The sequence below is a fragment of the Neopsephotus bourkii genome, unplaced genomic scaffold (assembly GCF_033783945.1).
Source record: "Neopsephotus bourkii isolate Nb327-2 ecotype Australia unplaced genomic scaffold, CSIRO-AGI_Nbou_v1 NB_334, whole genome shotgun sequence".
Taxonomy (NCBI): domain Eukaryota; kingdom Metazoa; phylum Chordata; class Aves; order Psittaciformes; family Psittacidae; genus Neopsephotus; species Neopsephotus bourkii.
This window is the reverse complement of record NW_026900840.1, coordinates 182,060-202,199: the sequence shown is the minus strand read 5'-3', so window position 1 is coordinate 202,199 and position 20,140 is coordinate 182,060. Positions and strand designations below refer to the sequence as shown.

Here is a 20,140-nt window from a genome sequence, read left to right as displayed (position 1 = left end):
ACTCCTGTGCTACATAATCCCCTCAAGGAAATGATTTGATAATGAAATCAACATGGCACTACAGATGGTCTGTCTCCAGCTAAGACCATGTTGTTGAGCCCAAAGACTAAAGGAACAGTTGCCCTTTGGTGTATGAGACAAGCTGGTCATACTAAGAAGTACACGTTTTATGGAGTTATTTTAATTTATGAAGATAGTTTCTAGAGTTTGTGTCACTCTTCATTGGTATCCAAGTGTGACACCCAGCCTGGAGCACTGCTTTGTACAATTCCTTTTATTACTTCAGATTTTAAATCTGAACTGATCACCATAAGTCTTTATTTCCTTTGGTTGCTGAAGCACAACTAACTTCAAAACACAGAAATTTGGGTAGTGATTCATCAAAATGAAGAGCTGTGGGCTTTTCCACATACCACTCAGTGTCTCCCTGCATGTGTTGTCTTTGAGTGGGCTTGTTTTTCTGGGTTTTTTTGGTTTTGAGCGCAAACCATAATTTTAATAATGTGAATTAAGTAGGAGAAAAGCAGTTTTACTGAAAAAAAACCCTACTGTTATTAAAAACTGCTTCCAAAAGCATTAGGGTGTAACTACTACTACTACTACTTTTTTTTAAAGACCTCCCTTTGGCTCCCAAGGTTTTCAGTGGGACTGTTGCTGCAAAGTGCTGTCAGTCTAATTTGCTTCCTCAGTCAGAATCAACTCAAATCACCCTCAGACCATGGACGACTGGCCTCTGAAATTAAAGCCATAGCTGTTTTTTTTTTCTCAAGCATTTCTAATTAAACAGCTTTCCTTTTTCTTTAAACACCGTTCGTGAAACTGGGACCCAGATCTAAAATGTTTTCATTCAGCTCAGTCTCATTCTTGTTCGTTCTAGTTTTTTTCACACCGAAGTTGTTTTAGCTTTGCCAAGGGGGTCTAACCAGCATATCTCAAGTGGCACACAGCTCCTCATGAGAGCTGCTACTTTGCAAGGGTGTCACAGGGAAGGACAGTGGTCCCTGGGCCTCAGTGTGAAGGGGAGACAGAGAGCAGAGCTCAACTTGTCTCTCTGTAGAGCAGTGTTTTCTTCTGCTAGGATGCCAACTCCTACCACAGAGGCAGGATATCCCCTACCAAACCAGAGCTCTATTGGCAGGCAGGAGCTTGCAGCTCTTGCCAGGTCTTGATTAAATGCGGGAGCTTCTGGAGTGGAAGAGAGGGCTAGACTCAGCACAGCAAAGGCAAGGAACCAATAACAATACTCCAAATTGTGGCTTTTTTGTTTCCAGAAGGTTTCTCACTTGTAACACAAATTACAAGATGCCACCTATTTTATAATAGAGGACAAAAGTCTGTGGCAGAAGACATTTTGTCTTCAGCATATGCTGAGCAAGAGGCTTTCATTTATCACCAGCTATGGAAAGATGTCTAATTTTCATCAACATTTCTGGGAAAAAAAACCCATCCCACTGTAAAACTTGTTAATTTTGAGGAACAGGAACACACAGATTTTTACATCCCCTGCTATATTTTGAAGGATCTTTAAAATTGATAAGGAGGTTAATTTGTGAAGTATTACAACACTCAGAAGAGCTTTCATGCAATAACTTTGCAAAAAAAAGACTGTAGAGATTTCATACAAAAACTATGAAGTTTCAGCCTTGATGTAAAAAGCCTCTTAGCTTTACCCTTGAATTGAGGCCATGCTGCAGTTTGTCAGAAGCTGTTGCGGTGATTCTTAGTTGCTTTCCACTTTTAGCAGGCCAACTTGTGAAAGCAACGTAAAATGAGAATGGTGAAACTTTGCTTTCTTTTATAACATGGCCATTAGAAGAGAGAATGTAAAGGAGCTTAAAATAAGCATATGTTTCATAGTTTCTAGGTAGTTTGTTCTGACCAAGATGGATTAAAATAACCATGTCATAAAGGAAGATTAAGTTCCCAAAAGGAATCTTAGAGATTTAAATTTTATGTGTGTGCATAAATATACAAACACATATACGTGTAAAATAAACTTATTTTGACCCTTAGTGTTGGCCTTCTCCCATTCAGTAAGAAAATGAATGCTTAGGAATTAAGATACATCTCCATAGTCTCTAAATGCTAAGGTCCTTATTAAATATGGATATGAACAAACCACTATAATTTTATGACTGTTAATCTTTATTGGGTAAGTGTATGTTTTACAAAGTAAGTAAACATTCCTAACACAACAAGAAATACTTTTTTTCAGGTTTTTCCTACTGTGAACATTAGCTTATGATGCCATATCTCATACAACTTGTGCACTAATTCCAGAAGAGTAACATTATCTCAGTACATGGTGGGTGGATTTTCGTTTGAAGGCATGCCTGAATTTCATTAAAATGATTATCATAACAACAAGGTCACAGGTTTTGAAAACCTCTGTGATGCAAACCTGACCCAAGTTTGTAAAGAGACAATAAAACTCATCAGATGACAGATCATTAAAGCTAATGTTCTCGGTGGTTGATGCATATAAAACTGAAAAATCACAAGTCATAATCATCAAGTATCAACATGCATTTTTCATCATAAGACGTGGTTTACATACACTAGGAGCATCTACGAGAACCTATAAATTCATAGGGCAGATTTTGATTGGTTTGCTCTTATGTCATGCTACTGATAATCTGTATCCAGTATAAAAGAATTTCATATAAATATTTTCCTAATCCCACCTGCTTGTTATACATTAAAAGCAGGTAACATCTGGTTAAAATGCAATGTCTGTTAAAATGTGATTTATATTTCATTAGATTGTGTGTGGAGAGCCAGAATGTGCGGAAGATACATTCAAATTTCAGTGTCGTCTTAGTATGCTTGGTGTTGTTTCAGATGAAAAGAAAATAGCGAGGCAGGATCTCAGGTACCCAAATTCTGAAAAGCCAGCGGCAAATACTAATGCTGAAGAATGGCCCAGTTCACTGTGACCAGAACTTCTGAGACAGCCAGCGTTTGCTTTCACAAGTTAAATATTGAACTGACTTAGCTGCTGCTTTGCCCGGCTGCAATGTCTTTTCCTGAAATACTCTTTCTTGGAAAGCTGCTAGGAAAATTGTGTCAACAACTTCACTGTTAAGTAAATACCCAGTATTAGAAGGTACATCCTTATAAAAGAGCTCCAGACTCCACAACACTTGTGTTTTTCTGTTTGTCCTGTGGGCATATTCCAGCTTCTCCAGCATATATGGCTGTGCTTTGACACCTTACATTCAGTTACATCAGGTTTTAATAATCTTATGGCTAGGAAGAAAAGTTACATTCCCCTGTCTGATCCCCATTACACTGCATGCTAAATTACCTTAGCTTCAAGCTGCTACTAAGGCAAGAATTACTACCACTCAGTTTTAAGAGAAACTGAGCATAAATATGTACTAAAAATCTGTGAAAAATGACACCAGATACATCTTCAGAGGTTTGAGATGGAAATGAAATAAACCTGAATCCTTGATATCTGTATATTCACATTTTTTTCTTCTATTTGTAAAGTTAATTCTAGTCCAGTAAAAACTTCTTCATTTAAATCTGATCTCAGTTGAGCCCACTTATAATTCATTTATGTCTGTTTCCATGATGCAAACTTAAATGAAGATGTAATAAGAACTAAATGAACAGAAAAACTTGAATTGATTGTTCAATTCCTGACATATACTTAACTGAAGTATATTTAGACACAGAATTGACTTTACTGTGCAAACTGCTCTCTAAATTATTTTGAATCCTTTTCCTTTGGGTTTTTTTAGTCACTTTGGAGATGAGAGCAATAGCAACATTTAACGATTCACTAGATACAACCCAGAAGACAATACATCTGTGAATCTGTGTGTCAGCTACCCAATGTATTCAGCTCAACTCTGATACACAAATAGCAATGATGATACAAGCCTTCTTGATCTTTCAATGTTGTAGTGCTATTCCACAGTCCAGAGAAAAATACCAGTTCCAAAAGAGAAGTTTTCTCAGATAAACATCTATTGGTTTTACTTGGTTTCAAAAAGAAGAAATCCAGCAAAGGTGGAGAAGCGTTGATGGTCCCCATGGAGGGCTCCGTTTCCCATCCGCAGCCAAACTTCATCTCCCTTGGCAAGTTTTAGGACTGCACTGTTTCCTGAAGTGTCTGCTTTCCCTTTTGATTCATAGCTAAGAATTAACATTTCAACAAGTTATCTGTTTGTTTCTCAACAATGACCAAAAAACAACTTTTAAAAAGAATCAAAAAAGCACATTGTTATCCTGAACAAAACTTCCTTGAAAGGCTCACAAACATTTTTTCAGCTTTATGAGGAAATTTTGGCATTTTTCTGCATTTGATTTCCTAGTCAAATTTTGCACTTTACCTTATTGCATCCTTTCATTCCTTCCTGAATTTTAATTTATATATTGTTTTCCAGGGCACAGGAACAAATTTGTTGTGTAGTATAAAACCCTGCTCATTCACCACAACACTCCAGTTTTTCTCCTGTGCTGCTCTTCTGTTGGATCCATCCTGGCTAATCTGAAGTGCCTTCAGGTCAGGATTCTCGTGTGCTGAGCCCCTGTGCTCCTGGCACAGGCAGTGGGCAGAGACAACCAGCTCACTCCATCCTGAGGCCTTTTCATTGGAACATAGGTGCATTCAATATGGGCTAACCTGCTGGCTTTGTGTTAGTGTTGGCTCCCTTTCTTCCACCTGTTGTTCCACCTTTTCTGACATCAGTGCTTCAGGGAAAAAAAGTTGAGCACTTCTTTTTTCAGGAAAGACCTATTGGGAAGGAAGCAGCCTTTGGTGGTGTTTCAGGTGCGGGCTGTTGATGGAACGTTGACAGCTTAAATGAACTTGCTGTCATCTAAGTGCATAAAATACAGTGCAATCCATCTAAGCTTTTCTGTCTGTTTATTCAGGCTCCGGAGAGAAGCTTGGGTTTGATATCAGAGCTCTAGTTGATATTTAAGAAATAATACTTTTTCTCAAAGACTGTACATCTATATTTTGATATTTTTTTTTCAGAGATCTTTCTGGCTACAGGCTACAAGCTTCCTGACTTGATCTTTATATAACTTGATAAGCTAGAAATGGATTCTATTCTTGGTGACCATCAGGCTAACATAAAGAGTTCAGAAATCTTTTATTCCAACTGTGCTAATGATAACAAAACCAGTAAAAAGAGGACCTTTTCTTCTTCCTCATCCTCACCACTGCAGTTTAATTACTTTCCACTTTTAAAGTAAATTCCTCCCCCACTAATCTTTAACAAGGCTGTAGCTGAACACTCCATAATGCTCTTTTTCTGACAGGCAAGCAGAGGATGAAGACAGGTTTTAGCAGAATGACAGCATGTTACCACTGGACTTCAGCCCTTACTTGCAGTGCTAATTCCTTTTCCCTGAGCTTTGAGGTGCTTGTAATTAAGGCTGAATTTTAGGTCCAGGATGTGTGGCAGATATGATCCATATTTGCAAGTTGAAGAATGCAAAATAAAATATTCTTTTTTTTGTTATTTTGCCCCCAGAATTTCTTCAAACAATCAACGATTTAATATTTCTTGAAATATGAGCAAGTTATTGCATCTGTGCAAACATGTCTTTAGCATTAAAATGGCATGGTCTTCACTTACCTGTACAGGCTGAACACTGTATTACCATTATGCATCAGGTACACGTACACTTCCTCCACATCTTCATGTTTCATCATATTGAAGGTGAAGAAATACACCCCTGAAAAAATACCACATACAATGCATTTGCTTCATAGAGGGGTAATTGTGCTATAGACCTGTTCTTGCTTAGAAAACAACGGGTGAAGCCAAAATTACCTTCCAGTTGTCAGTGGGTGTTTTCCTTCTGTTTATGGTGACCCAAAATCTGGTTAATTTTTATTCTGCATATGGCAGGGGTTCAGGCAAATCGTGTTCCAGAGAAATGACTGTATTTGAACATGGCAGGACCACTCATCCTTTCCTTCTCACTAAAAGGGACATTTCTTTGAGGCTGATCCTAATAACCCTTCTCTCACCTTTTTTTCCCCTCTTTCTTGCTCCTGCCCTCTCCCAAAAGGGCAGCTCAAGGCCAGATAGGGCTCAGCCTCAGAGGCTGTCAGACAGCCAGCATGTCACTCAGGTCAGGCAGGGCAGAAGTGGTTTTCGCTTGGCCTTACCGAGCAGTGCTGCTCACTTGGCCTTACCACATCTTGGACAATGCAGACATAGCCACCACTTTCCCTTCTTGCACAACATATCCTTACCATAAACCTTTATCTTTTTACTCTGTCTCTGTCTGAAAGTTTCCAACAATGTTGTCAGTGCAACCATGGTATATACCAAGAGCCCTACAAGACTCCCACACACAGGAGACAAGCTCCTGGTTCCTGAACAATTAGTCTGTAGCACTGACCCTGCAATGGGAGCTTGAAGTTTGCATCAAAGTAATTAAATTATTGAGGGTCAAAGTTTACTGACATCTACATATACGTTAACTTCAAAAGGAAGAAGCTGTGAGTACACACCCCCATAACTGACAGTAAGGTGTGCTACAGCAAGCCTGGAAAGCCTGACTTCTATTTAATTGAATCTAATTTCCCATAACAGTGAGTAAGCGAATGGCAGGGTGAGAAAGGCCAAGTGAAGGAAGATGGCTTCATACTTTGCTCAGACATGGTTTTGATTATGGCCCTTCCTCCCCCATCTGCTATTGTTCTTCTTGTGCCACAGCTGTGTAAGAGATGGGGGGATGGATGCAGCTGAGATATCACTCAGGAAAAGCTGTAATGCCTCATTTCCAGCCACACATCTCTTGCAGGCCAGCTCATAGCTGAACTGCTGTGAGGAAAGACAGGAATGAAGAGAGTGACCGGACGCAGGAGGTAGCAACTGTGAAGCTGCTGCTGGTGCAACATCAAGACTCTGGTTATCACAATGGCTGAAGGTCTAAAGGTCTCAAAGCAGATGGTCCTCCTCCTTCCTCAGCCCTGGCCATGCCTCTTCATCCTTCCTTTGTGTCAGCACTAGGCTCCCTGGCCAGCAAGCCCTCTCTTTGCTTGCTTGGAAGTAGGCAGCAAGAGCTATGCAGAGTGAGCCTTATGCACTTTGCCCCTCTCACTTTTGAGAAAGTAAAGTTTCTCATAATTATTGACCCCACTTCTCTCTATAGCTCCCATAATTGCTTTATTTAGTTTTGCAAACACTCACCATTCACTGGAGCACCAAATCTACCAGTCATGACATCAAAGAAATTGCCAACGTTGGTTTCAACACTGCTGAAGATGATCCCACTGTTCTGGTTACTGAAATGAGTAGCCATGGAAGCCATGAATGCAACCTGCAAAAATGCAGCTCTTACTTGGGCAGTTGTTCACAAAATAAGCACATGTAGTGGAATCAGAATGTTTTTCCTGTATTTGCAGCCTGTTTATTTTCCTGACAGAGATGTTCTTCTAAGGCTTGCTCCAAGGCTGTTAAACTCCAGTAACAAAACTCCCATTGAATGAAAGTGGAAGAGGGCTAGACTTCTTACATTCAATTGGACTATTCATAACTGTAAAAGTAAGTGTATGGGCAAGTGTTTGCAGGTCAGGACTTTCGTTTCGGGTTTTATTTACTCTAAAGTCTCTCTAGAATGATGCAACAGAAAACTAGTATTGAAATGGACGATGTTTCCAACAGAAGTAATTTAATTAGTTTTTTATATATTCCTCAATGCATTTAGACTGGATATTGCTTTTAACTGGATGTGTGAAATACATAATGTGCAGTATCCATACACATTAGTGCTTCTTGATAAACTACCTTCAGAGATACATTAGCATTTAGGTCTCTTGATAAACTACCTTCAGAGATACATTAGCATTTACGTCCTTTAGAAGTGAGGCTGCTGGTGCTCATCATTCAGTGCTTTTTCTTTCTTACCTGTTGCCCTGTGGACACAGTCACAACAACAGAGGGTAGTGGGGGCCAAAAGGGGAAACCAAGAAACTGGAAACTGTGCTTCAACTTCGTGCTACACTTCCTCCAGTGAGACCTACTGGCTGTGGAAGATGTTTCATACAAAGCAGTGCAAATCCTCCCACACTGGACAGTTCAAATTACCCTTTGTCGAGATACCACGGAACATCCCTGACAACTTGTGTAGGTCTTTTGTGCGAGTCTGTAGTCTGACTGACAGTAAATGTTGTACAGGGAGACTTGCTGCATTTGAATGCCAGAAGGTCACATAGTGACTTGGCATTTTATCTCTATCTATTAACAACTTCTTAGATGAGAAGTGTTAAATTACAGTTATTACTGCCCATTGCAAAAATGACATTTTTCATGAGATTCCAGCTATACTGATACTAAAAAAATGTCCACTCCAAACTTCTTTTGATTTGAGATGGAAGGGAGAATAAAACCAAAAGAGGCAAAATCAAATGCCAGTCCAGATCCAGCAGTGCAAATCATTAGCCATCTGCTCAGAAATTTGAGGAGCTCCAGATGTGAGCTGAAAGCCTGGGCTGATTTTCCTTATCCCTGCATGGATGCGTTTTCTATGATGGCAAATTGTTAATGTCTTGCTTCTCAGCCAGGATCACATTGAAGTTCATCCTGTGTTAAAGGAAAGCAGCTGCAATAGCAGCTTGATGGAATTTATTACTTTTTGTCTAGATTCCATTTCACATTCTCTTTGACCCGAAGCTCCTTTTCTTGGGCTGATGAGAAGAGTTGAAAAAGATGTCCTTTCTCCCTGGACCTCATTTTGAAGTAGCAGATCGAGATGGACGTAACAAGTCTGTCAAAATAATTCTGCTACTTCAAATAGTATTATATTCAAAAGTGTTTTTTCCTCTAACTACTCCTGCTCTAAAATTCTTAAGCAGGATGTTAACAAGAAATGATACGCTATACTGCATAAAGAATTTTTTAACACAGTTAAAAACAGTGATGGAATTTTACTTGGAAAAAGTTATTGCAAGATGAGCTTTTGTTATTCATCCCCCTTCACTGTTAAGTTTTTAATTAAATTAATACCACTATCTTTTTTGTAAAATAAAAAAAATATATGTTGCTACCTTGTTTTAAAATTACAAAAGGATTTATTTTGAATGCAATTACAACAAACATGTTTTTAAGGAACTCGGCTATAATGGCAATTCCAGGTAATTCTTCAAGAATGTTAAAATAATTCTGCTTTAATACAAAATTTCAGTAATTTTTTAAACTATTTTCATTGTAAATTTTATTCTGTGCAATTATCCTATCTTCATGCAATGTAGGATAGAGAATTCAAGCACACACAATGCCAAGAAATCCAAAGCTGTTTTCCCACACTGCACATATTGGTTGTACTGTTGGTTTTGCTGTTAATTTGTATACCTTTTATGAGGATATAAACCATATATGAATGACTATTAATAGGAAACAGTATTCTCCAGTTAATATGTGTAGATCTATAAAAAGATCAGAACTTCCATTTTCCCCAGGGTGTTTGGAAGTGGGATATCTTTTTGTGTGTGTTTGCTATTCCTGTTTTGTCCCTTCTATGGTGAACTTGGTTTTGGGGGTATGAATCAGGTCAAGTCTAAGACAATTCCATTAAAGTGTGTGTTAGTGAGGATGTAAATTCCCTGTAGTTTCTGGGGATCTGTATTCTCTGTGGTGTCTGAAGTCACATTTGCCCAAAAGCAGCAGTGACCGATTAAGCTGAGTTGTTCTTCTCGTCAGTAATTGCAATTGGATCTTAAATGCTTCCATTACATGTAGGCTTTCTGGAGCCGAATCTGAGTCCCAGTACTGGGACCAGTATTATTTAGTATATTCATCAGTGATTTAGATGAGGGAATTGAGTGTACTATCAGCAAGTCTGCTGATGACACTAAGCTGGGAGGAGTGGCCGACACACCAGAAGGCTGTGCTGCCATTCAGCGAGACCTGGACAGGCTGGAGAGTTGGGAGGGGAATAACTTGATGAAATATAACAAGGGAAAGTGTAGAGTCCTGCATCTGGGCAGAAACAACTCCAGGTTCCAGTATAGGTTGGGGAACGACTGATGGAGCCAGTCTCTTCTCAGTGGCAAACAATGATAGGACAAGGGGCAATGGGTACAAACTGGAACACAAGAGGTTCCACTTAAACTTGAGAAGAAACTTCTTCTCAGTGAGGGTGACGGAACACTGGAACAGGCTGCCCAGAGAGGTTGTGGAGTCTCCTTCTCTGGAAACATTCAAAACCCGCCTGGACACGTTCCTGTGTAAACTTATCTAGGTGTTCCTGCTCCGGCAGGGGGATTGGACTAGATGATCTTTTGAGGTTCCATCCAATCTCTAGCATAGTGTGATACTGTGATACTTGCCGGTGTAAATGCAGCTAGTACCATCTGAAGTTCTTTAGGATTCCCACACACACTATTGCTACACTGCAGTCTATGGAGTGGACAACACTTGAATCCCTTTCGCAACAGCAACCAAGGGTCTTAGTTATCCAAGTCCCATTTTCTTTCTGTTTCCTTAACACACTACATCACATCAGTACTGTACTGCAGATACACACATAAGCTCTCTGCCACCTTCCACATTCCTGGGACATGAAGGAACTCTAATACAAAACCTATAGGAATATGCCAACACAGTGCTAAACCCAAACAAGTGTATCCCATCTCTCATCAGAGTTTATCACCTCAGGCTTGCACCCATGTTTTAATGTTCATCTGGCTTTTGGGTATTTCATTCATAGGCAGAACCCGCATGTTGCTCAACATCTTTAAGGTATCTAGACATGCAAAACCACAGATAGCTACTGAGAGGTTTCTTTCAAAAGCAGAGGACTTCTTTCTGCACTTGGAGGTTTTGACCCCATGGTTTCAAGAGTTGGATACATACACTTTTGAGAATCTCACAAAGCCTGGCTGACCTGAGAAGCATGTGCCTGAGTGACTCCTTTACTCCTTTTATATGCCATAGGAAGTGCAGTTATGTATGTGATACAACTTCACAGAAAAATGATAGTCCCTGCTATTCTCTTTTAATAGCCCAGATACTGGCTTTCTGCCCTAAAAGGGAACTGTATGTTTCTTGCTGCCCATTTCTCAGCTGGATTCTTACTCTAAAGAAAGGCTAAGCCCTAATGTCTGCCTTTTCCAGGAAGATCTGACAAAGCATATTTGTCAGTTATGACAAGGTATATATATGTCTCTCACTATATTAATTTACAGGGGAATTTTCTTTTTAAGTATCTTACAGTATTTAGATGCTTTTTTCAGAGAAGAAAACTGTAACCGGAGAAATTATGCAGCCAACACAAGCCAAAGATTTTGTACCTGTAGCTCTGGAGGAATCCCAGGGTAACCCTTCTCCCCTTTGGGTCCATGATGGCCACGCTCTCCCCTTGGTCCCATATCTCCTTTGTCTCCTTTCTCGCCTTTGGCTCCTTCCTGGCCAGTTGCTCCATTATTTCCATTGTTTCCATGATTCCCTTAAAGCAAACAGAGCTTTCTGTTTAACTTCAATAATTTCATATGATATATTTTAATAGATCTGTGACAGGCTCCTTTTTCACCAGTTTGCAAGATACGGGCTTTTCAGTATCATAAACCGCAGATGGATAAGAAACAGCTGTGTGGTTAAACTGAATGTGAAGGTTCTGATGAGTAAGTCTCCAGAATGATGCAGACTGATGCTTAAGAGTTAACCTTCATGCTGTCTTTGTGTCGCTGGATAAACTGCCAATGTCTCAAGTCATTGTGGTGTTGGGAAAATATGGAAGGACAAGACTTCAGCAGACATGAGGCTCAAGGAAAGAGGAAGCCATGGCCTACTGGTACATACCAGGAAGCCTGCACAAGCACTCTTCCTTTTGTGTAAAAACTTATTTCCTGATAAGTTATGTTAATAGGGTAGGATAATTTTGAAAAACATTTTGCTACCCTTAAAGCATGTCCCTAGCCGTGAACTGTCTAAATGACAATTTGAGCAGAGGATGCTGCTTAACTTAAAGGGTTTGATTGAGTACGTTCTCCTAGATTTAAAGAAATACTTTTTTTTTTTTTAATTGAAGCTTTTCTGGGTTATATATTTCTTGCATAAGTGTCACTATGAAAATATATTCCTGCACCGGATGCTTAATGAGGAAATTACTGAGCAAACGTCTGTGCAACTGACAGAATTTTGAAGTTGGCTAGAATCAGTGAGCAATTATTATGCCTACCTGAAGCAAAAGCCTGACCTTTCAAATAATTACTCATGGGATTAGTAAGTGTCACCATTGTTCTAATTCTACCTGAATTGAAATCAGATTCTTTGTCACTAGGCTTGTTCCCTGATTAGTCACTCTGGTTACAAATTTACGGGAAGAATGATGTTGTTTGAGATGAAATCTAATGGATAAGTGATTCTCCAGAGTTTTTGTAGTGCGAAAAGAAAAAAAATACTTCAAACAAGAAGCTGAATGGTGGAAGAAACAAACCAATTTTTGTTTGGCTAGAGAAATCAATAACTACTAAGAGTAACAAGAATGATCCTTTGTGTAAATCTAGAACTACTTCTCTGTCAGTTCAGAACAGAAGTCTGTAAGTGACATTTGATTGAAACAAGGCAGAAGCGGTTGTTGTCATTCCCCTTATGGGCACAACAATATGAAATGCGGCAGGTGAAGGAGACAGAGAAGTTCCAGGGTGCAGAAGGTAAGGTTGCTATCAGCCATGCATTTGTGGCATCCTGTGGTGACAAGAAGAGTGACTGAGAAACATCCCCACATAAGAAAAGAACAAAGCTGGAACTGGGCTGTGTCCCAGGGTGTCCACTACAGCCTTGAAAGTGTAGGTGTAATACAAACTTGTGACTTGCCTCTCAGAAGCCAACAGTTTATTAATGTGTAATGCAGTATTTCTGGACAAGAGACCTCACCATGAGATATTCTTCTGTAACGGTATTTTTATAAAGGATTGATGCATGAATAGCTCACAGCAGGCTAATACCGGATATGCCTATTGACCTTATTTTGCCTAACATATAAAATACATCAATGTAACAGCGTATTTCAGTATCTTGCCAGCTGAAGCTAGTTCTTGAAACACTTCATTCACTCAGATTTAACTTCATAACAGTCAGGTTTAACTGTTACTGTAAACTGCTTCTACCCAAAATCACCACATTGATTTTCGGTGTGTATAGTTATCTGTCATGTTTGTTTAATGTCAGTATATTTGTGAGGCAGAAGGATTATGAAATTGCATTTTTATTATGATAACATATTAGCTTTTGAAGATGAGGTAAATCTGACAGTCAGTGACATTTTGAGGGGCTGGAACTAGATGGTTTTAAGGTCTTTTCCAACCCCAGCCATTTGGTGTTCATTTACATTATATGCGTGCTTTAAGAACAACAATTTTCAAATCCCTGAAGATAGCTGTAACAGTCTTACACCAACAGGCAATTAGCTATCTTTTTCCATTCTCTAGGCTCTTCTTTTTCTATAGCTGTTATCAGATAGCCTTTTCTTGTGTATTCTGTTGTGTGCAATTTTAACTGGGGGGGAGGGGGGGGGAGGTGGGGAAAGGTACTTTTTATTATGGAAGACAAGAAGAAGGAAAAGAAGATATTTCTATGAGAGAATAGAAGCATTTTTTTGTGTGTCTCTGCAAAATATTGGCTAGCAGCATACTACATAAAAAAGTTCCTGAATGCAGTACACAATAGCATAGCTGGATATTCAAAGGTTATCGTAATAATCAACTCCAGCGAACAACTTCTTCCAACTTTAATGGAAGTTTCATGCTGCTTTAAGAAGTTAGACCAATTTTCCATAGAAATGTAATAAGAGTACATTCAATATGAACTTGTGAAAGCTGAATTTTAATAAAAATGGGTTTTCACTGAGGAAAGCTGTAAAGTTTAATTGGAAATCTCTGTCTCCCCAGAAATTATAGAAAAACTGGTTCCTGAATCTGTCCTGAAACACTGATATTTGGACAATTCTTTGATATTTCATAGAATAGCCTGTAACTTAACAGCCTGAAATTAGACTGATCAAAAAATGAATTAGACTTCATCTTTACCTGGCATCCCAGGGGGCCCTGGAGGTCCTGGGGGCCCTTGGTAGAGTCGAACTCCAAAGTCACCACGGCAGCAGGAACTGCAGTCTGGATTCTGTGGTCCAGTTTGTGGGGGCTAAGTGCACAAAAATAAGCTTTAAATAGCTCATTCATTGAGGGCATCAATCGTATGCATGTCGATTACAGGGTCTTCATTATATATTCTCTATTTATGTATTTGGTAAGTTTTCAAAACACTTCTTATGTGGGCTGAAATCTCCCATGCTTGGGTTGTCCCTTAAGATATTATTTTTGGAAGATTTAAGGGAATAGCTCTTCAAGCATTCTAAGTGCTATATGGGTATTAAAAAAAAAAAAAAACAACTTGTCAAATAATGAGGGGGTTAAAAATAAAATAATACCAAGTAATGAATGTTGGAGAAGTATTTAAGTTAGGTTCCTATCCTGCTTTTCAGTGATCCCACACTTCAGCTGACCTTTGTTGGCAAACAACATAAAGGTAAGACATAAGACATTTGTCCTTCAGCAGTGAAGTATTCTCCACTAAACATAAAGAAAACTATGTTGGACCACCCAAAGGAGATGTTAAAAGATGTATGTACAGCATATTCCTGTTTCTGACCCTAGATACGCATATTTACAGGCTACTAAACCTGGGAAAACCTCAAAATGTGCCAAGAAACATAACAAAATTTGACATGACCATGACAGCTGGTGTTAGGGCATTTGATTATCTTGTGATTGTGTGTGTGTGTAACTATGAAAACCCATTACTATGCTGAAACTAATATAGTAGCATAAATAATGACTTTATTATATGCAGCTCTACTACTGTAATAATAGTTTGATAATAGCTTTGTTTTGGTGCTTTGCTTTTCTGTATTAATGTATTTATACTTGTGGAGTCCCATTCAATCCTGGCCATATTTTGTAACTAGGCACTTGTGGTGATTTATTGATCACAGATCTCCTTATGGGTCAGCTGAGGTAGAGGTCCAGAATTTGATTTTATTTCTCTACCTCCATCTCATTTCCGCCTCTTTGTTTCTGTTCCTTACAATTCTTTGTTATTATCATATGGTACAAATCTGCAGATCTTCAATTCTGGAGGGGAATAATTAACACTAATGTGACTACTACTTTTCTCTAATTGTTCTACTATTTGTTTTCTTCCCTTTTTTTCCCCCTCATCTGTGCAGACCCCTCATCCCCCTTGCTTAGTGCAGACCTGTCGGTTTAATGGCAGCAAACAAACCTCTGGTGGGATGGAAGCTGCCAAACGAACATGTAGATGTGCTTTATTCCTGCCCTCAAAGTCATCAACTGGCTTGATCTGAAACACTAAAGCTTTGGCCGATATTTTTATCAATACCACTCACACCCCCCACATACATTAACTTCAAGAGGCTTGGGATTTTATGTTTGTGGATACAGAAAAGCCCTTTCATGCCACTAAAATACTGCAACTGCTCCAGTAGAACAGATACATGTTCTCTGCAGCTGGAACCACCAACAGTGAAGCTACCATGGGAATAAAAGCTGACCTGACAGTTCCACAAATACGATTTGTATTTAAAGAGTTATGGAAATGTTAAGATTTGCTAGTGGGGAGAAGGTCTTATTTATGGGTTTTGATCAATACTATGCTTTTTACCTTAACTCTGGTTAAGGTCTATACTTTATGAGAAAAATTAGTTCTGCCTGTAGGACTGCCTGTTCCATGAGAACCTGTTTGTATATTTCCTGCTGTTTATCTCCTCCAGCTGTTTAGGAAGAACATAAGTGACGATCACGAGGTACACTGTTTAAAGCTTTTATAACATGAGAGAAGTAGCCCTGCTTTCAGCTCATCTTCAGTCCTTGAAAGGGAGCCAAGTACAAAACAACTGGAAGTCTGCAAGCATTTTGCACCATCTGAAATGCTAATGTTGCACAGAGATTAAAATCTCCAGCTCTTTTTTATAGTGCTCCATATTCATGTCTAATTAGAAGGCAAACTATTCAAAAACCTGCCAAGAACAAGTAAGTCCTAGAAATATTCAAAAACTTAGAACTATGGCTTGTAGGGAAGGCATGAATCTAGCAAACTGGACTGCCTGTCAGATTCTGTGTATGCAGGTACGATCTGTCTTCTTTATCCAGTGCACTGAAATCCTGTTAGCTAACCAGCTATGTTAATCATAAAATAGGTACTAGTGCTGGTCATGACCAAATGCAGTTTGGCATTACCTGTCAGAAAGCTCATCAGGTTTTTAGATCTGAAATGAGGCAAGTCCTGCCAGCCTGGTTGTATGAGAACAGTTCCACAACTTTGCAATAACTACTTACTCAAGTCATATGGTAGTATTGACTTACTATCTTTACTGATCCTTTGACTGGGAGGAGAAGAATGTACAGCCAGCTGCCAAGAATAATGAATATTCACTATACTGTTTTAATCTGTAAACCCAGAGAACTTAATGAAGAGTACCTTTAAAGGGAGAATGTGTTCCTAAAGTAAAATTACACTCAAATGAGACAAAGAGATTAATTACAACCTACTTGCCAAAGGTGTCCTATGCAGCCATTTGCACATAAAGTCTATCACACAATGAATTGTTGGCATTGCTTTCAGACCATTAATATGATTTAGGAGCTTATGAAATGCATCTGCCACACTGATATCCTAATACAGATAGAAACCTGGAAATATTTCTGAGGCTATTTGCTGAATTTCCTGTGACTTAGTGTGTAGGAGGCAGTTCTAAGCAACAGATGATCCATAAAATTCCCTTAACTTACAGCTGTGAATGAATCGTAATTGGAGAGCCAGTCCTTTTTCACTTCCTGATTAACCTTATGGGTTTCTGATATATTGTCTAAGACAATGCAGAAGACAAGTAATGTACATCCACCATTCTTGGCTCCTGTTCTGAATGCAAAACAGTATGTCTCTTTGGGGCTAAGGCTCTCTCTCCTTGCCCCTTCCCTAGAAAACAATTAAACCAAATTTGACAAAAATGTGGGTAAAACACCAGTAGGCTGAGGGGTACTTGAAGATTTTCAAAGAGCAACTTGAAAAGGAACAATATGTCTGGTATGGCCCTCCCCAGTCACGAAGAGTTCTTGCACTTGAGAAATGTCCATTGTATTTTATGTAAGTTACCAGCAGGGTGGAAACTGGCGTTGTACCCAGCACAGCAAAGACAAATGCTATTGTCTCTATTCCACAACAGGGAATAGGACCATTAAACAACTTTAGCAATAGGGAGAAATTCTCTAACCAGACCTAAAATAACCAAGAAAGTAGGGTGAAACAGCTTTCAGATAGCTGAAGAGGAAGAGAGATGTTTGATATGAATTAAAATATGCCTGTGCCACCTTTGTTCCTTCTCTGCCTGAAAATCCCTGGAGCTTGGAGATGGAAAATACCTATTGCGTCAGCCATTCTGTGATGGATTATCCCTGTCGTACATCTGCTAGTGCTCCATTTCATTTCAGTAAGCCAAAAATTGCATCATTTCCCCAGCAAAGATTGCTTCTTAGAGCAGATCTGGCAGGTAAATGACTGCCGTCAGCTGTACTTAGCCCTGCTGGGTTCGGGTTTAATGCCACAGCCTCTTCCCCCAGGAGGCAACTCCAAACAAGTTGCATTAGATTCTCTGATGAAAGACACATGCACCACATACACAGTGATCTAAAACAGTTGTAATTTTGTATTAAACCCTGCATTATCTGAAATTATGTTGAGTTAAAGGAGCTTCTTCTTAAAGTACTGATAATATATGGTCTGTAGTATGCAGATGCACAACTGTCTCTGCAGTAGAGAGGTACACGCAGACTAGCTGGCTCATTGAACTGTATGCCTGATGGCTTACAGTGTTTACATACTGCAAGTGCAATTAAATATCTATTTTACTGAATACACTGGAGGAACATACAACTCCTGCCCAAGAAATATGAAATGCAAAGCACTATGAAATTTAAATACAGGGAATGTAGTGGTGTATTAAACCTATTCCCATACTTGTATATGTTTCAGTTCTTCAAGCCTAGAGCAGGATTAAAATCAGATCTCTTCTCTGCTTAAGAATGTTATTATTCAGTACTTTTCTGCATGTCCATGGTTTTTAGAATTCAAAAAATCATCATTTGAACTGAAAGAGTTTTAAAAAACAAATTACAGAAGGTGAACTATACAAACATTTGTATCAGCAGTAGGAACAAAAGACTCAAGTTCTTGTTGTTTCTAAAAACGTCCATCCACAAAAACTTTGTTTGAGTGGAATTTTGTTTTGCCTAGTGCTAGAAAAAGCTTCATCTTCTGCCTTTCAGATTTTCCCATCTAAATTGGACTGAAATTCATTACGTATAATGAGATTATGTCATTTTCCCTTTGCTGTGAACTAATGACTGTAAAGTCTAAAATGCCATATAAAAGGCACAGAAAGATTCCCAGCTTAAAATGCAGATACTACAGATGATTTAGTTTCACTCTGAGACTTTTTTCCTCTGAAACTGTCAAGTTGATATGTTTTATTATTAAATCTACTCATTACAGTAGTCTCAGGTTTTCTCAAGCTATTTTTATAATAAAAATTTTGAACACTGAGAATTGTGCTTGTCTGAAGCTCAAAAATATACCTTATATATACATAATTATCAATTAAACTTATTCTCTGCTACTTCAATCTTTCCAAATACCTCTAGGAATTATGTAATTTTCTTTCACATCCAAGTGAGTTAGCAGAATCTAAAACTTTAGTACATTAAATAAGTAATACCTTGACATAATTAAGAGACTGTATATCATAATATATGACTGCACAGGATCAGAGGTTCAGCAAAACAAAGGGCTGCTATTTGTATTGAAACCATTGTCCCCAACCATGACTGGTTCTACCAGCTCATTTAAAGATCCTGTAAAGCAACCAGAAGGATACAGACCAATACACACTTTTAATTAAAAATATTTCATAAATATATCACTAATAATCTTAGCAAAAAAAAAAAATATCTCATTAGCTTTAAAGATATCTTTAGAAGATTAATTCAGAGTACCTGGACTCTATCTGAGGTAGTCAGTTCTACATCATCTACCTCTGGTCTCAGGACTTTGTGGTCTGTAGAAGTGCTATTATCAACAGTCCACTCTATAAGTTGACTCCGCTGTTTCAATATTTCCCTGCTTCTGGAACCTTTATGGCCAGTCTGGTGGTGACTTTGCAATACTTTGGCCACTGGATTATAAGATCTTCTGCTCACCTCCATGTATTCGTCTTGACACAGGCAAAATGGAAGAAAAAACAAAGCTAGCAGATGCCAACTGATGAAATTCTTCTCTGCCATGTTATTCAAAGTAATTTTTCAGGAGTCCAGCAAATGCCTTGCAGGAGAAGCTCTTTGCTGCACCAGGAGTTATGTGGTCCTTTCAGCTTTTCCACTAGTAAGCCTGGCACTGAGACCAGTACCAGGTTTTATACAGTTGCGTGCAATAAATAAAACTAAAAATGCCAAAGTGACAGGATCCTTCATCCAAAATCAGTCATGCTCCTTTAAACAAACCAGGCATTATTCACCACTTCACCACCACAAGGAAAATTGATTTGTATGCTGGAAATGACCACAGCATTTAACGGACTCCCGTGGTTCCTATTTGGGGGCATTAAAAAATGTAGCACCTTTTTTTTGGCATGTTTTTGTTTAAGTGTGAAAAAATGTGATGGAAATGGAGAACATGTGGCTAATGGTTTACGCTCCTTCATTAGACATGGAAAGGCTGTGAATTCACATTCTTAAATGTCTTTTGGACACAGTCACCTTCCTTATTTGCCAGGAAATTCACACACACAACTGCGTCAGCCCAGTTGAAAAATCCTTCCAAGAGCAATTAGGAAACAAAAGCACAAGAGGAGCTTTTGCATATGATCCTACCCCAGTGGCTGCTTCTGACTATGCTTTTCATTCACTGAAAGAAAAATATTGAATTTCTGTCAGTTGGCCAACAGTGGAAGCAGACTGGGTAAGTAGTTCTGAAAAACTGGGTTGAATTCAGATTCACAGAGCCCCATTTCTCAGCATTAGTTCAACCTACTCAGCCAGGCAATATTTTCTCCCTTGAGTTCCCAGTGTTTTCCTAAGTGCAACTGCCAAACCAAG

The 20,140-nt window shown here is 38.9% G+C and overlaps 1 protein-coding gene across 2 annotated transcripts; it reads right to left on the bottom strand.

Annotated features, from left to right (window-relative positions):
* Positions 1-2,124: 2,124 nt before the first annotated feature.
* C1QTNF3 (C1q and TNF related 3) lies at positions 2,125-19,577 on the bottom strand. Of its 2 annotated transcripts, none has more exons than XM_061348027.1 (6): positions 19,043-19,577; positions 14,006-14,117; positions 11,270-11,424; positions 7,170-7,299; positions 5,601-5,700; positions 2,125-4,146 (listed from the first exon to the last, which is right to left on the bottom strand). In XM_061348027.1, the coding sequence occupies exons 1-6, from the start codon at positions 19,328-19,330 to the stop codon at positions 3,987-3,989; spliced, it is 945 nt and encodes a 314-aa protein (XP_061204011.1). In that variant the 5' UTR covers positions 19,331-19,577; the 3' UTR covers positions 2,125-3,986. The 2 variants fall into 2 exon arrangements, with proteins under 2 accessions (XP_061204011.1, XP_061204012.1); XM_061348028.1 differs by having other exon boundaries at positions 19,247-19,558.
* Positions 19,578-20,140: the final 563 nt, after the last annotated feature.

Excerpts from the sequence above, each read along its gene's own strand:
- C1QTNF3 (XM_061348027.1), bottom strand. The coding sequence starts at position 19,330 with ATGGCAGAGAAGAATTTCATCAGTTGGCATCTGCTAGCTTTGTTTTTT. Across the intron at positions 7,300-11,269 it reads GGATTCCTCCAGAGCTACAG|GTTGCATTCATGGCTTCCAT; the intron begins GTACAAAATCTT and ends GCATTTTTGCAG. Across the intron at positions 4,147-5,600 it reads ACAGTGTTCAGCCTGTACAG|CTATGAATCAAAAGGGAAAG; the intron begins GTAAGTGAAGAC and ends GTTAATTCTTAG.